The sequence below is a fragment of the Ursus arctos genome, unplaced genomic scaffold (genome assembly GCF_023065955.2).
Source record: "Ursus arctos isolate Adak ecotype North America unplaced genomic scaffold, UrsArc2.0 scaffold_22, whole genome shotgun sequence".
NCBI classification, from domain to species: Eukaryota; Metazoa; Chordata; class Mammalia; order Carnivora; family Ursidae; genus Ursus; species Ursus arctos.
The window spans coordinates 54,470,483-54,488,740 of NW_026622897.1; the positions used below are offsets into that span (position 1 = coordinate 54,470,483).

At 41.7% G+C, this 18,258-nt stretch overlaps 1 protein-coding gene across 4 annotated transcripts in view; it reads left to right on the forward strand.

The window, feature by feature from the left end:
* The window catches only part of FAM168A (family with sequence similarity 168 member A), a 176,522-nt gene that overhangs the window by 133,427 nt on the left and 24,837 nt on the right, over window positions 1–18,258 (forward strand). For all 4 annotated transcript variants that reach the window (XM_057316606.1, XM_057316607.1, XM_057316608.1 and 1 more), the window contains one exon: window positions 16,091–16,171. In XM_057316606.1, coding sequence (XP_057172589.1) covers window positions 16,091–16,171 — 81 coding nt within the window. The remainder of the gene's footprint in view (window positions 1–16,090; window positions 16,172–18,258) is intronic.

The window sequence follows — 18,258 nt, forward strand, 5'->3', positions numbered from 1 at the left end:
TGGGGGTTAACCGCCTGGGCAGATTGAGGCCTGGAAGGCCTGGAGGTTGATGAGATGAGCAGCTTTGCTGGTGCTGAAACATTCTTCTTTGCATGAAGAGAACTCTTCTGGCATTTGGGGGCAGGATTGGCCTGCTTCCTGGAGTTCCACTTCCCAAGGAATCACAGGATTTCTGGGGAGCAACTGAAGAAGTGTAGAGCTTGGGAAAAAAAGGGATGCCTGGGTGGAGAGGACACCTTCTTCTGCCCCAAACTACTACAGAGTAAGTTTGTTTCTCCTGTGGATGGGTTAATAATAACAGCTATCTATTATTAACAATAATGGTTGCTATTTGTTGGGCATCCATTACTGGCAATGCACAGTGTTTTAGAAACTTTCCTACCCAAGTGTACTTGATATCAGGGGAGAACAAACTCATCCCTGCATCAGTCAGGGGCAGGGAGGGGGCGGATAGCACAGAGCAGGAATTCCAAGGTTAAAATTTATTTGAAGCCTGTGCCTTATCTTCAAAATGCATATTAATTTCCTCATAAGTCACCATTATACAGTCATAATTGTTTTCTGTACAACAAATAATTTAAATTATTTACTCTCTGGTATAATTACCCTACGAAGAAGGTACATCATATTTGTTCATTTACCCTCTAGTATATTGTTGAGTACCACAGGGGTTCCTATGCCCAGTTTGAGAATGATAATCATCATTATTTTAGTTAACCCTTATTTTCCAAGGTTTTCATAGATGTAGACATAAGTCCAGAAAGATGAAAAGACTTGTCCCTGTCACAGAACCAGATAGTAGTGGAGCTGGAATCAAGTCAAAGTTTGGATATTCCATACTCTTAATCACCGAGCTACATGTAGTCTGTATTATTTACTGCCTTATAATTGTTTATATGTCTGTGACACTCGTTTCTCTTACAGGCAATCACTGTGTCCTCAGTGGTTAACACGGTGCCTAATACAAAGTAACCTCTCAGTGACTGTTGATTGGTTGAATGAATAAATGACTAATTAGGCCCCTAATAATGAAGCCTTTTCAGAGCTCCATAAGTATCTAGCAAATTGACTTCAGAGTCTGGCATAAACGTTTTTGTCCTAAGACTCTTCTGTAAAGCAGTGGTGCACATTTAGCTCTAAGCCAGTACCTCTACACAGAAAATGATAATATTTATAGAGAACTCTGGAAAAACAGACAAGGCTGCCCAGGAGCTCCTGTGCCCCACTTCCTCCCAGATACCCTATATGCTTAAGGAATTAGTATCTTTTTTTTTTTTTTAAGATTTTACTTATTTATTCGACAGAGATAGAGACAGCCAGCGAGAGAGGGAACACAAGCAGGCGGAGTGGGAGAGGAAGAAGCAGGCTCATAGCAGAAGAGCCTGATGTGGGGCTCGATCCCAGATCGCCGGGATCACGCCCTGAGCCGAAGGCAGACGTTTAACCGCTATGCCACCCAGGCGCCCCAGGAATTAGTATCTTAATTCACGTGTTGTGGGGCGCCTGGGTAGCGCAGTCGTTAAAGCGTCTGCCTTCGGCTCAGGGCGTGATCCCGGCGTTCCGGGATCGAGTCCCACATCGGGCTCCTCTGCTGGGAGCCTGCTTCTTCCTCTCTCACTCGCTTGCTGTGTTCCCTCTCTCGCTGGCTGTCTCTCTGTCACATAAATAAAAAAAAAAAAAAAAAAATCTTAAAAAAAAAAAAAAAAATTCACGTGTTGTAACCCATTGACAGCTCCTAAGCTACCATGAATGGTATCTAAGAATTATCTGGTTTTTATTTGTCTTTCCATTTCCCCAGTATACACTCACACACATTCTGTCTGCTCCATCCTTGTACCTATCCATCCCTCGTCATTGCTGTCATGAGCACAGGGTATGTTGTGGAAAAAGCTTGAGAGTTTGGAGCCAGTGGTGGGTTTCCAAAGTCTCTGTGACTTATTGATTTATATTTTATATCAGTGGCTTTTAAGTGTAGTCCCCAGGTGGAGGAATTTGTTAGAGCTGAGAATTATTAGGCCTTACCCCAGACCTGTGGAATCAGAAACTCAGGAGGTGGTTCCCAACAATCTGTTTTCGCAAGCTTCCTAAATGATTCTGATGCTCATATCTGCCGTCTAGTGTAAGTGTTCAATAAATAGGCATTCTCTTCTCTCCCAATTCTGTGAACTTGTCTAGGAATCTTACCATCATTAATGCCGTAATTTCTCTGGGAAATGCCCTTTGAGTTCCAAACAGCTTTAGAAACAGAGCCCACGTGTCAGCTCTGATGCATGTGTTAGCTGTGACAGAGGGGTGGCTGCCCCTTCTCAGACAGACTGGGAGGTCTGTGAGCAGGCAACCTAAACCTTAGACATGGGAGTAGAAGCTGCAGCTTCCAGCAAGATAGCCAGCAATCCTATCTTTTTCCCTGCACATGTTAGGAAAACTGAATAATTGACCCCCAAAATTGGCTTTAAAAGAACTCATGTTGGGTGAGGTCAAAAGTGTGATTACTTGAAAATTGCTCTGCTGGTGGGGAAGGTACTTGAATTTAAGTGTCTAAATCAGATTTTTGCTATTACTGCTCTCAGCAGGAAAAGAGGCAGAAAAATCAATAGTCCATGGTCTTGTTTAAGCTACAAAACCACACTTCTTGTTACCTCCAAAGGTCTCTGGCTGCCAGGGAGAGACTTCGGCTTTCACTGTCACCACAGGTGCTGTCACGATTGTAAGTTTATACTGAGTTCCTTGAACTCTGTTCTCTTGTACGTGCATGGTAGGAGGCCTGGAATCTTTGTGGTGCCATGAGATAGGTAGGGGCATCCAAGACCTGGCTCCAGACATTCCTTCTCTCTTCCCTCCTTAGGGTAGACCCTGAGCTGGGAGAATTGAATTCAGAAAGGCAGACAAGGGGCGCCTGGGTGGCACAGTCAGTTAAATGTCCAACTCCTGGTTTCAGTTCAGGTCGTGATCTCAGGGTGTGCAGACTCTGCTCAAGACTCTCTCTCCTTCTCCCTCGCCCACCCCCCCTCTAAAATAAATAAATAAATCTTTTTAAAAAAGGCAGACAAAAGGGCTGGGCATGGTGTCTAAAAGGGGTGGCCTATTCCTGAGTAGCTACATTGTGATTTAGGTCACTGGCAATCCTTGAGTTACCAGAGGAGCTTGGAACCTTGAGGAAGAAGGCTGAGTGACTGATATTATTATAATCATTTCATCATTTGAGTACCCATTCCCTACCAAGTCCAGTGCTAAGTGTTTCTTATATAGCTTAGTTAAGACTGCCTAGTTTTGAATCTTAGCTCCATCATTTGATTACTGTGTAATATTTTTAAATGCCTGAAGATGCTACTGGAAAACTTACTAAAGGTAGCTTAAACAAAGAAAGTATGTTTTTCTTACATTAAAAAAACAAACAAAAAAAACCCAGCAACAAACGTCTGGGGGTGCCTGGGTGGTTCAGTCAGTTAAATGTCTGCCTGTGGCTCAGGTCATTAGACAGTGTGGTTTTGGCATAAGGATAGACATGAATCAGTGGAATAGAATTGAGTATTGAGAAGCCAGCTCTCACATTTACGGTCAATTTTCAACAAGAGTACCAAAAACAATTCAATAGGGAAAGAATAATCTTTTCAACAAATGGTGCTGGGACACTGTATATCCACATATGAAAGAATGAAATACCTCGTACGACATGCAAATATTAACTCAAATTGGATCAAAAACCTAAATATAAGAGCTAAAACTATAAAACTTATATAGAAAAACTTGGAGATAAGTCTTTGTGAGCTTAGATTTGGCAATCGTTTCTTAGATATAACATCAATAGCACAGCCAGAGGAAAAAAACAGATAAATTGGACTTCATCAAAAGTAAAAACTTTCATGTTTCAAAGGACACCATCAAGAAAGCAAAAAGCTCACAAAATGGGGTAAAATATTTGCAAATCATCTGTCTGATAAGGAATTTGTATCTAGAACATCTCAAGAATTCTTACAACTCAGTAACAAAAAGACAAATCCAATTAAGAAATATGCAAGGAACCTGAATAGACATTTCTCCAAAGAAGGTATACAAATGGGTAATAAGCACATAAAAAAATGTTTGACATAATTATCAGGGAAATGCAAATCAAAACCACAATCAGATACTACTTTATACCCTTAGGATGGCTGTAATCAGAAAGTCCGGTAATAACAAGTGTTGGCAAGGATGTGGAAAATTTGAAGTCCCTCATACTGCTGGTGGGAATGTAAAAAAATGGTATACCCACTTTGGAAAACAGTCTGGTCATTCCTCAAACAGGTTCCATCTCTGACTTTGCTTATATTGTTTTTTGGGGTTTTGTTTTGTTTGGATGTCAGTCCTTCTCTTTGCCTGTCAGAATCCTGCCATCTCACAAGGCCCAACTCAAAATCCAATTTCCCAACTGCTAGGTTGTGTATCTTTAGGGATTAAAAAATTGCCCTTTAGAATGCTTTTACTGATTCACATGGTTTTAGATCCTTCCCAACACTTGATATTTTCACACTTTAAAATTTCTGTCAGTCTGATAGGTGTGAAATGATATTTTATTCCATTTATATGCATTTTGCTGATAACTAATATGATTGAACGTCTTTTCCTTTTCTCCTCCTTTTCCTTAGTCACTTGACTGATTTTCTTTGTGAATCCCATAGTTAGATTCTATTAGCTTATCTTTATTTTCTTATTGATTAATATGAGTTCTTTTTTAAGATTTTATTTATTTGAGAGAGACAGAGATAGCGCAGAGATAGCGAGCACGAGCGAGGAGGAGAGGGAGAAGCAGGCTCCTCACTGAGCAGGGAGCCCGAAGCCAGGCTCAATTCCCAGGATCCTGGGATCATGACCTGAGCCCAAAGCAGACATTTAACTGACTGAGCCACCCAGGCATCCCTAATATTTCTTTATTCAGGATACATTTGTTACAAATATCTTTTCTCACTCTGTACTTGTTTTTTTAACTGTCTAAATTTTGGTGAGTTAAATTTATCAACCTTTTGTGGTTTTTCCTTTTGGTTTCATCTAAGAAATACTTTCTAATCCCAAGGTCAAACTATATTCTCTTTTTTTTTTCATAATTGTTTTAAGGTCTCTCTTTTTTAAAAAAAAATATTTAGGTCTTTGGTCTTTCTGGAATTGCAGAGGTATGAGGTGGGGATCTAATTTTTTTTTTCTTCAGATGGAAAAAAACAAATATTCCACTGTATTTTATTGAATTTGAGCAAGATTCTTCCCTTCACCAAGTCTTTTAAAACAGAATAATAGAATAGAAAAATGAGTTGACCTGGGAGGGAAAAGGATTTATGGACCAAATCAATAATTTGCAAAATTTCACCTTGTTCTTTTATTTCTTTTTAGAAGATACAGGGAGGGTGGGAATCATTCACCAATTTGTAAAGTGTTGAGTACCTCCCATCTGCCTTCACAGATGCATTAAATAAATAAATAAATAAATAAATAAATAAATAAATAAATAAATGTAGTAATAGTAGCAGTAGTAGTAGTAGCAGCAGCAGCTGCTGCCCACTCCTGGAATTGAGGTTAAGACAGAATAGGCCATTTGCTTGCCATTAAAATCTCTCCCATACCCCATACTGGTGATTAGCGAGCTTTGGAAAAACGGTTCGGTTTGAGGAATTTTTCCCCCCTCAGCAACAGCACATACTTGGCCTTATGTGCTTACCTAAGGAGCAGTTTTATTATTAGCTTTAACCTAACTGATTTTCTTTTCTTTTCTTTTTTCTCTTTTCTTTTCCTCTCCCTCTCCCTCTCTCTCTCTCTTTCTCTCTTTTGTGATGATAGTGTTTTTTGCACTAAAGACATATCAAGTTAAGCCTGCTCTGGCTTTAGCAGCCTTCCTCTTCTAGAGCTCAGCCAGGGTAAATACCCACACAGGTTGCTGGCTTGTTAACTGTAGGGTAAGTTCTCCCTGAAGATGCAACCCAAGTCAGAGCACAGTTGATCACGATACTTCCCCTTTTTTGTTACCTCAGAGGGGTTGTCTTGCCCGAACGGGGAAGAACAGTACCTTAATTACACCCACCCTTACGATTCCATGGGGCTCAGTGGTGGGAGCCTGGGTAGCTCGGCCTTCAATGCAGTGTTTGGGCTACCTCAGAGTCAAGTCTGGTGGGCAGGTCCAGAGCTAGCACTGCAGAATGGCTGGCTGCCACATGGACCTGCGGTCTCGCCAGGAGAGCACGCCGAGCCACTAGGCCTCCGAGCGAGGAAGAAATTCAGATTCAGGCTGTTTTCTGGAGCCAACAGATTCAAGGGTCCATTTAATTTATTGTCCGTCCTTACGCCTATTAAAGAAAAGAAGCAACAAAAAGCAACAAAACCTGTGGTTAGAATGTTTCCGATCTTGCTTCTTAGCCTTTCAGCTCACAGCAGCAAAGGAGGCTTTGCTATCAGGATGGTGTTTTGTAGGCTCTGTCTCCTAAACATCTTTGTTGTTTCCCCCTCTCCTCTTTAGCCCATTGTTACTGTTTTAGCTTTGCCTTTGGGCTCTTGCAGTAACTTCCTGTCTGTTGTTCACTGATCTCACCCACTCTGAAACCCTGTGCACCACTGCTGCTGGAGTAGGTAAAACACAAATCTGAAACTCCCCGTTTAAAATCCTTCAGTGGGTTCCTTTTGCTGAGTGATGAATTCCATCCCTTAGCCTGGCATTCAAATCCCTTCACAATCTGTTCACAGTCTACCTTTTTATCTTCATTTCTTGTTGCTTTTCCCTACACACTATAAATTCCGACCATACTGAACTACTTGCCATTTCCCTAGTATGGCATAGGCTTTCATGCTGTCATGCCTGAAAGGAATATATATTTCTTTGTCTCCACTCCTCCACACCTCTGACAAACCCCTCCCGTTCATTGTTCAAGGCCAATTAAAATGTTTCTTCTTTTGAGAAGCCATTCCCAGCTTTCCCAGATCTGTTCTTCACTCCCTCCTCAGCGTTCAACATTCTGAAAACACTGAGCATTCTCTGATTATATGTCATATATATTACCTATAGATTAATATGAGTAACCTATATTATTTCCCTATTAGACTTTAAGTTCCTATGTAAAGAACCTTACATCTCTGGTTAGCATAGAGTAAGCATTTGCTACATGTTAACTATGCTGATGCATAATGATGAAGAAATCTGGATTAATCCACTTTTGGTCTTCACTGACCACCCATCACCAGAATCTTGTTATGTCAGGTTTTGTTTTGTTTTGTTTTTTTTTTCTTTTTTTTTAAGTTGAGGATAACCCTTCAGCAGAAGGGTGAACAAGACAAGAAGAAAATTGGATTGCTTTAAGGGACAGGGATTTATAAATTGAAGTCTGGCTTAAAGGTGGGCAACCAGGATGAAGAGGGGGTTGAGGAAATTAAGTCTGTTTGGATTTGGACAAGAGAAAGGCAGGAAGAATAGCGATATCTTCATCTATCTAGAGGATTGCCCAGGAGCACAAGGAATAGACATGGTCTATGAGGGTAGAACCGGGACCAGTAGCTGGGAGACTTTCCAGGGTTAGATACCGTATGAAGCAGATTTTTAGGCAGAGGGAAGAATTTCTTAACTTCCAGAGCTCTCCAGCAGGAGCTTTGACTGCTTGAAGAGGTTCTGAGGATACCATCATTAGAAGGGTATGCTGGCAGAGGCCGTGTGGCCAGCCGTGTGGGCCATTATAAAGGGTATTCCTGTACAGGGTGGCAAATTGGACTTAATCACCTCTAATACCTCTTCTAACGCTGTAATTCAGAGCCTGTGTGATGCTTTCAATAACATGAGCATGACCTCTGTTAGTATGCTGAGCGGGAATAATTGCTTTCTTGTTTGTTTGGGTAACTGAACCATCTTTGACCAAATTGGTGCTCCAGAGTAATTTTGTTTTCCCAGATTATGAAGCTGAAACATGGGGTGGCAGCCAAATCCAGAGGTTTATGTTGAGTGGAATCATGTTTTGAGGAGAGGTAGGGAAGTTGGTAGGAATGGGCTTTGTCTCACTCAGCAGGCCTGGGTTCTATCTCCACTCTTTATTTACAGGCTGTTTAAGATAAGTCTAAGTTTCAGCATCCTTATCTCTAAAATGGGACAACTAAGATTTTTCATGGAATTAGTGTGAAGTTCAGTTAGAGAGGGAAGGCCTGACATAGTGCTCAGAACACACTAGATTCAAAATTATATTCCTTTGGCCCTCTTCTTTTGTTATTTTGAGAGAATTAAATTTTTTGCTTGTTTGGGTTTTGGTCACCCTGGCGTTGGGTGGTGGGGGAAGGGGACAGTTTTTTTCTTTTTCACCTTGAGCTGCAGACCTGAAATGTCTTCTTTGCCTGAGTGTCTCCCGCTCACAAAGGAGTAACCCTCTTTGTCCTCCTAAGCCAGGGAGTTAGTCTCCACTAGCCTTTTGATGCTCCTGCTTTCTTACTTCCAAAGGATCAAGTCATTTCAGACATAGTCCTCTGATTTCTCTCAAAAAGTATTTCTAATTTCCATATTAATAAAAAAAAATAGCTTTACATTTCTTCAGTCCTAATCCTAGTGACAACAAGTAGGGATTAGATTGTATTGACATCTATAAAGCAATTAAAATGTATACATCAGAATCCCAGGAAACCTGATTACTACTATAGCTTTTGGGATACAAAGGGGAAAAGCTCATTTGTGTCCATTCATTTTCTTCACTCTTGACCCTCAAAGAATATAAGTGCCGAAGGGGCAGACTTCCTTCCAAGGACCAACTCATAGTTGTTTGGCAGCTGTGGAAAAGGCATTGCTTTCAGGATTCCCTTTCCAGTTCCACCACTGACTTGCTGAAAAATCTTAGTCAAAAAGACACTTCACCTCTCCAAATCTCTGTTTACTTTTCTATAAAATGGGAGAAATAACATTAGTGTTTCTTTTTTTTAAAGATATTTTTAAGTAATCTTTACACCCACCACGGGGTCTGAACTCACAACCCCGAGATCCAGGGTTGCATGCTCCACTGACTGAGCCAGACAGATGTCCCAACATTAGGTTATTTTGAGGCTCAAATGAAATCACAGGTTTAAAAATATCGTTTGTATGAGTAATGGAAGAAATGTATATGACGTATTATTTGAACTCAGTATCTCTGTCCCTGACGAGTTTCCACAGATCCAGGTAGCCTTGTAGGACTAGTACCTTGAATGTATTCTGCTCCCTTGGGTCTTTGAGAGTCAAAGACAGTGTCTTTGGAGTGTGTTAGGAGGAGACTTCCATCAGGGAATAGCCACAAACTAGCAGGTGCTACTGTGGCCTAAGCTTACATTCTAGTGGTGGGAGACCGACCACCCCCAGAAGCAAGTAAATATATAGTATGTCAGTTTAAGTGCTGTGAAGAAAAACAAAACAGGATAAGAAGCATAGCGATTAATGGAAGTTCAGAGTACTATTTCAGAAAGAATGTAAGGTGACCTTTGAACAGAGTTCTAGGAAGAAGGAATAGAAAAGGTAAAGGCTGAGATGGGGAAGTGCTTGACACATGAAGAACAGCAAGGAGGCCAGTGGGACGAGTAGGTTAGCATGGGGGCAGATAGTAGGAGAAGGGGTTAGAAGAGGTGGCTGAGGCCCAGGTGGGTCCTTAAAAGGATTTCCCTGTGATTGTCATGGGAAGCTACTGGTGGGCCTTAAACAGAGGAGTGTCATGATCTGATTTAATGTTTTAATAGGATCACTGCGGCCGCTGTGGGAAATAGACTGCACAGAATCAAAGGTAGAAGCAGGGAGACCAATTTTGAAGCTGGTGCAATAATCTGGAAAGAAAGTGTGTAGGCAATGAGAGACAGTAAGATTCTGAGTATATTCTGAAGGTGGAACTGAAAGGATTTACTGATGTGGATAGGAGAGAAAGAATAGTGTCAAGGATGACTGTAAGGTTTTTGGCCTGAGGAACTGGAAGAAAGTTGTCATTTACTGATGTAGAGAAAAGTGCAGAGGAACAGGTTTGGAAGGAAATAGGATAAAAAGTAAAATTTTATATTTTAATATCATAAGTTTGAAATAATAATAATAATAGCTGACTTTTTGAAGTCTTAACTGTTTGCCTGGCTCTTAGTGCTTTGGGGTCTTAACTAATTTAATAATTACAGCAACTTATTAGGTAAATAACAGTCCCATTTTACAGATGGGAAAACTCAAGCACAGAGAAGGTAAGTACATGGCCCAAGATCACACACATAATTAGTGACGTTGCCGGGATTCAAACCTAAGCCTAGATCTAGTCCAGAGACCACATTCTTAACCACTCACCGTATAGCCCTGATAGTCTCGCAAACATGCAAGTGGACGTGTTGAGTAAGTTAGATACTATATGAGTCAGGAGTTTAGGAGAGAAGTCCCATCTAGCAATATGAAACTCAGACAGAGTGACAGAACTAGGAAGGTAAGTTAGGACCATCTGCCGTAAAAGGAGACATGGTTATAAGACAAAATTATGAGATCAAGCCAGCAAGACAGCCTTCCCCTCAGGTGTGGTTAGCCCATCATTTGCAACCCAGCCTCTTATGGATGCCCCCAAAATGCTACCTATCATGCTTTTGCCTAGAATGTCATTCTTCTCCCTTCTGATCCACATCCAGGAATACCTAGTGTCCAGCATAATCCCTGACAGACAGTAGGTACTAAACAAATGTTGGTTAATGAAGGCCCTTTCTCTGGCCACTCTCTACCCATATCGTGGCACTTTTCAGGCACCATTCTAACTATCCACTTACTCATCTTTCTCCTTCATTAGTTGGTGACTCTCTCAAAGCCAGGGACCCTATTGGATTTGTTTCTCTTGTTTACAAACCTCTCATAGCTCCAGAGTACAAACACCACCCTCCCCCCCCCCCCCCATAATCTCTGCATTGAGTACCAGTTTTCTGCCGTATCTGTGCTAGGCTTTAGAGATGCCAACATCATCAGCAACAGAAGCAGCAAGATGAATAGTATCAGTTGGGGACCAAGAAACAAAACAAAACCAGGAAAGTTCTAGGGAGGAAGCCTAGCTTACCTTTGATGCCCTTTTTAGAGAGGGTGGGGAAGAGGTTCTCTACTGGCCACAAAGACTATTTACCACCACCTTATGTTTAAGAAGCTCAGATGCTTCCTGTCCAGGCTGAGGGGAGGGGAAAAGGGAGGGGGACGGGAGGGCATGGCGTGTTGACAGAGAGTAGGAAGGAGGAGCTGACCAAGAGCTCTTGTGTATAAGCAAATAAGACATAGCTGTGTCTTCAGGGAGCTTACTGCTTGGGGAGCGGAGGCAGGACAGGAAATATAAACATACCAGTAATGTACAGTGTGATAAGTTCTGTAATTAGAGATGCATGTGTCTTCAAATTTGCTCTGTTCTAAAGGGCAGAAGCTACAGGTAGAGTTAGTGAAGTATGAAAAGTCATTTTCAGGCAATCAGAGTAGTCTCACAGTGGAGTAGGGGTCTCAGGAAAGGAAGGAGTTCACTATCTATAGAGATGTAAGGGCTGGGTTGAATGGATCCCATGAGCATGTCAGAGGAGGCTGTAGCCCCAAATGTGAGGGTGGACCAAGTGGCCTTTAAGGTACATTCTAGCATCAGCAGTCTGTAACCCTGAGTCCCTTTCCTTTCTCTTGGCCTGAGGATGTCATTTATAAAATGAGGAGGGTTGGAGGATCAAATAAAGCTCCTTCTATTCTGCCATCTTCTATCTGCCAAATTCAAGTGAATGAAAAATAAATCTACTTGGAACATAGAAAGAAGATCCTATAATTTCCCCCCAAAGTAAAAGGCATCTGAAATGACAAAACAGGGGTATAATTACCCTTGGCCACACAGTCTCTCACATGAAGCTGAATATAGATTTCAGCCATGAGACTGGGTCGCTTTGCTTTCCAGATTAAACCCCTGTCTTTTCTTCTTGATAAGTGGCAGACCTCTGTAATGCTAATTGAGAGACAATAAGTTGTCCGCCTTGGTTCTGAAATCAGAAAATGATTGGGGGGTAAAGTGAGATGAATTTTCTTTGGAGTTGGAAAGGATTTAGGGAAAGGCATATTAACGAAGCTACATTATTAAAGTGCAATATTTACAAATCCCAAAGAAGCTTTTAGGGATTTAGAGATTTAATCTTTGACTTTTAAAATCAGCTTTCCGTCGTCAGTCAAAATACCAATGAACGCTAAAAAGCTGCAGGGAGCAGTGAGACAGGCACTTACCTACTGCTAGTGCAAGTACAAATTGATAGTCTTATCTAGGAAGCAGGTTGGCAAAGTAGGCGAAAACTCCTAGCATGCCGCTTCTCATCCTTCTGCTGACTTTGCCCTGTCCTGAGGCCCATCGTCTACTGCCATGAGTTTGCAATAGATTCCTAACTGGTCTCTGCTTCTCTACCCTGCCCCCGTTATAGTCTATTTTCTTTTCTTTTCTTTCTTTCTTTCTTTCTTTCTGTTTGTTTGTTTTTTTTTTAAGATTTTATTTATTTATTTGAGAGAGAGAGGGAACACAAGCAAGGGGAGCGGCAGAGAGAGAAGGAGACTCCCTGCTGAGCAGGGAGCCCGATGCAGGGCTCGATTCCAGGACCCCAGGATCACTACCTGAGCTGAAGGCAGATGCTTAGCCAGCTGAGCCACCCAGGGGCCCCTATAGTCTGTTTTCAACACAGTAATCAGAGTGACCCTTCTCAAATGAAAGTCAGATCATGTTATTCTTCTGCTCAGACCCCTGTGATTGCTTCTCATTTCACAAAGTATGAAAGTGAAGTGCTTTCAGTAGAACTATAAGGCCCTCTGTGAACTGACCAGCCCTTTAGCACTCTGATTTCCTCTGCTACTACTGTCCCCGTCATCTGTTCCACTTCAGCCATACTGGCCTTTTTGCTGTTCCTCAGACACATACCAAAGGCTTTCCACTTAGGGGCTTTGTACAGTTTCCTTCGTCTGAAATGCTCTTTCTTCGGTCATCTACTTGGTTAACTCTATTTCCTTCAAGTCTTTGTGAAAATCTTACCTTCTCAATGTGTCTTACATTGGTTACCCTATTCAGTATTGCAGTGCCCTCCCTCCAGCACTCTGGCACTTCTGACACCCTCTGCCCTGCCCTTTTTCTCTTTTCCATAGCACTTTAGACTGTGTTCACTCATATTTACTATTTATCCACTGCCTTCTCCCACCCTTTAAAAGTAGAAGCTCCCCAAGTACAGGTTTCACAGTGTCTGGCACAGAGTTGATATTCAAATATTTGTTGAATGGGTGAGCTTTAAAAATAGCACTATCTTTTGACCTAGAAATCTCACTTCTAGACTTGTTCCTAAAATAATCAGAGATGTAGCCAAAGATTTATTTAGGTTGTTCTCATAGTTGTATTTATTATAGTGAAAAATTCCAAACAACCTAAAAACACTGTAATGGTTAAATGATTTGATCTGTCTACATAATGGAATATTATAAAGATATTTAAAATAATGTTTTGAAGAATATGTAATTATATGGGAAAATGCTTATACCGTTAAAGTGAAAGAAGTTAGGCTGCCTTAGTAGCTTATGTCATGAACTCTTGATTTCAGCTCAGGTCATGAACTCAGGGTTGTGAGATCGAGCCCTGTGTTGAGCTCTGTGCTGGGCGTGGAGTCTGCTTAAGATTCTCTCTTTCAAAAGGGGAACCCTCTTACACTGTTGGTGGTAATGCCAACTGGTGCAGCCACTCTGGAGAACAGTATGGAGGTTCCTCAAAAAGTTAAAAATAGAACTACCCTATAATCCAGCAACTACACTACTAGGTATTTACCCAAAGGATACAAAAATACAGATTCAAGAGGCGCCTGGGTGACCGAGTTGGTGAAGTGTCTGCCTTCAGCTCAGGTCATGATCCCAGAATTTTGGGATGGAGCCCTGCATTGGGCTCCCTGCTCAGTGAGGAGCCTGCTTCTCCCTCTCCCTCCGCAGCTCTCCCTCGTGCTTGTGTGTGCGCTCTCTCTCTCTCTCTCTGTCAAATTAATTAATTAAAAAACAAAAACAAAAATACAGATTCAAAGGGGGTACATGTACCCCAATGTTTATAGCAACATTACCAACAATAGCCAAACTATGAAGAGATCCCAGATGTCCATCGCCTGATGAATGGATAAAGATGATGTGGTGTATATATATATATACACACACACACACACACACACACACACACATATATATATATATATATATATATATATATATATACACACACTGGAATATTACTCAGCTATAAAAAAAATCTTGCCATTTGCAGTGACATGAATGGAGCTAGAGTGTATTATGCTAAGTGAAATAAGTCAGAGAAAGACAAATACCATATGATGTCACTCATGTGGAATGTAAGAAAGAAAACAGATGAACATATGGGAAGGGGAGGGGAAAAAGAGAGGGAAATAAACCATAAGAGACTTTTTTTTAAGATTTTACATATTTATTAGAGAGAGAGAGCAAGAGAGAGAAAGCATGAGAGGCAGGAGGGGCAGAGGAAGAAGGAGACTCCCCCTGAGTGGGGAGCGCAATGCAGGACTTGATCCCAGGACTCTGGGATCACAACCTGAGCCGGAGGCAGACACTTAGCAAACTGAGCCACCCAGGCGCCCCCATAAGAGACTCTTAAAGATTGAAAACAAACTGAGGGTTGATGGAGGGAGGTGAGTCGGGGGATGGACTAGATGGGTGAAAGGTATTAAGGAGGGCACTTGTGATGAGCACTGGGTGTTATATGTAAATGAATAATCACTTAATTCTATTCCAGAAACCAATACTACACTGTATGTTAACTAAGTAAAATTTAAATTAAAAAAAAAGAGATTCTCCCTCTGCCCATCCTCCTCCCCCCTCTTTAAAACAAATGTGAAAGTAGCTAGACACAAAAGGGCAGTGTATGATTCCATTTATATAAAATATCTAGAATAGGCAAATTCATAGAAACAAAGTAGATTCGAGGTTAACAGGAGCTATGGGGAGAGGGAATGGGATGTTACTGCTTACTGGGTACAGAATTTGTAGTGATTAAAAAGTCTTAATAACAGTGGAGATAGTTGTAAAACATTGTGAACACAACGCCACTGAATTAATTGTATACTTAATATGGTTAAAATCACAAATTTTATGTATATGTATTTTGTCCCAATAAAAATTTCAAAAAAATGGGGCTCCCCACTGGCGCAGTTTGTAGAGCATGTGACTCTTGATCTTGGGGTCATGAGTTTGAGCCCCACATTGGGGAGTAGACTGTACTTAGAAAAAAATCCTTTCCACATTTTTTTTTTTTCAAAAAACCAAAAACTCCTATGTATAATATGCAGTGGCAGGCTGGATCTGGCTTGTGGGCTAGAGAGCCAGTCGTGAGCATCTTTTCCCAGCTATTCCTTTTGACGCTGATGGCTTGAAGTTGGCCGTGGTGGGAATATTTATACCATGGAACTTGGCGAATGCTACACATAGATCTCCACTTCAGTTCCCTCAAGCCAGTTGTTAAATATTTACCAGAACACCACTGAATATATGTGTATAAAAATGTGTAGAGGACACCTGGGTGGCTCAGTCGGCTAAGAGTCCGCCTTCGGCTCAGGCCATGATCCTAGGGTCCTGAGATCGAGCCCTGCATCGGGCTCCCTGCTCAGCAAGGGAGCCTGCTTCTCCTTCTCCCTCTGCCCCTGCTCATGTGCTCTCTCTCTCTCTCTCTCTCGCTTACTCTGTTTCTCAAATAATTAAATAAAATCTTTAAGAAAAAAAGATGTAGAAAACTATCCGGAAGGATAGCTGTTACTACCCGTGGGGAGTAAAGTAGTGTTGCAGCAGGAATGTGAGAGTAAACGTAAACTTTTTACCACATACTACTTCTATGGTGTTTCAATTTTTTTTTTTACAGTGAGTATATTAGACATATAGTTCTTATACTGATTTTTAAAAAAAATAGAAAAAATTTTAAAAATCTGCATATGTTGGGATTGTGGTATTGGTGACTTTTCTCATAGAGGCTATAAGCTGGTCACATATATGTCTGAAAAGGCCCATGAAGAGGCTGAAGGCCAAGACTGGGACTTGGATTCTGTTTCCTTTTCTTCTTGCCCAACTAATTGGGGCTTTTTTGTCTCTTCATAGGTTACCCTACAGCCTACCCGGCAGCAGCCCCTGCCTACAATCCCAGCCTGTACCCCACCAATAGCCCCAGTTATGCTCCAGGTAAGGAGAAAGTAGAGACCAGCCGTGGTGCCTGGGGTGGGAGGTGGGCTCTGTTTGGAAAAACAAACCCACCTGCTGGCCTTTCCCTGTCCTTAATTGCTCTGGACTCAACGTGTCCAAGCCTGATTCTCCTGGGAGTCCCCTCTGGGAACTGGGGCAGTTCAGCCTCAGGGTTGGGGTGGGAATAGAATCTCCTCCCTTCTCCTTGGGACTTAAGGTTGGCCCATCTCTTCTCTGCTGGCATATCTGAGACATGCATCTTCCTCACAGAACCTTCTGTGCTCTCCCAAACAATGTCCAAATCCAGTCTTTGCTCGGTTTCCCCTAAGGCTGCCATTGAGACACACACAGACGCAAACACACACTCACCAGACTTCCTGGATGTGGATTTGGAACGGAGTGAGAGACTTGCCACCAGAGGATAAAGAGCTGGTTTTCATGCTGAGGGAAGGAACCTGTTTTTCAAAAATAACAAAGGCCCAGCTCTCCTTGGATAGAGATTGAAATAGATTTGAAAATGTTGAAAAAGTTTGTTCTAGTTTGGGCTAGGAGCAGTGCAGAGTCTTACCACTGACACTAACCCTCACACTTAGCCGGTGCTTTAACATTCAAGGGGCTGGAGAAAGTATGGACGCTTTAGAAAGTCCTGGGTTTGAATCCTGATAACTCACTAGTTGTGGGGCCTTGGACAAGATAGCTCATCTCTCAGAGAAATGTGTTACTTACCTCAAGGCTGTAGATGGTTTTATATAAGTTCCTCTTCATTTACTCAACAAGTGTTTATTTGTTGAATGCCCTCCACACTAGAATAGAGAAAAAGAGCCATCTTTGCCTAAAATAACTTATAGTTCATTTGGTAGCTGGCATTAAAACAGATTTACAGCTGTGTGATGATTATGGTGAAGGGAATACGTGTAAGGAGAGGAAGCAGAGGAGAGAACGACAGTCTTCTGAGGTTGAAAGTGTACAGGAGGACTCACAGGGGGCCTAGCGATAGAGACCCGAGGGAGAAGCGGGAGGCATTCTTTTAAGCACACAAAGGAAGAGTTGAGCATTCTAGACAGAGCGGAGCCTGGGCAAAGGGATGGCAGTGTGAGGGCATGATGCTGAGGAACCCGGAAGTAGTGAGAATGGTTGAAGCACACTGTGGGGTGGAGATAATAGGTGAATCTGAACTACAGATATCCAAGGGCAAGATGTGGAAAGGCCTTGAATGCCATGATAACACCCGTTTTCTTGTTTAGTAATGATTATTCTAGAGTTAAAAAGCTTGAAAAGACCTTAGAGATCCTGCAGTTCAACCCCTTCTCTTGACACAGGAGATCCAGAGACAAGCAGTGTTTTGTCCAAGTTACCCAGTGAATCAGCAGTAGCATATGGACTGGAACCTTTGGCAGATGTTCTGGTTCTTGGTCTCATGCTTTTCTGTGCCAACCTAGCACTCATCCTACCATATTCCCTTTCTTCTAGAATATTTAAATGAGAGAAGAACATGGCTATGTCAGAAGACCTGGATTTGAGTTCTGTCACTTCCTAAATTAGCAACCTTAAATCACCTGACCTCTCTGAACCTGAGTTACTTCATTCTGAAGTAGGGATCATTTTGTAATTGTACACACATGCACACACATACTATGACCCCCCTCTTTTTTAGGAGACAAGAACTATTTTATGCACATAAGTGATGTTAACCTCTAAAGTGCTTACATAGCTGTGTCATTCCACAGACATTTATTTTGCCCCTGCAGCGCCCACGGCACTCTGGATGACACTGGACGTGATTCAGACTTGAGGAAGCTAAAGACATTGCCCTCAGAGTTTGTGAGGGTAGCAGTGACCCACAGGCTAAAAAAATCCATCTCGGCATTAATAGTTTATTCTATATTCACTTTAAATCAGTAAGATATATATTTCCAAATAATGTATAATATGAGGCAGAAACAATAAAAGCTGCAGAAATTAACTCTAATAAAAGAGTTAATCGAGTTTGATAAGTTCTGTCTTAAGAGCTACAGTGGTTTTCTATATCTCACAGTATAGAAATGCTTTAAATCTAAATGCTGTGAGATCTGGTAAAGTACCTGGTC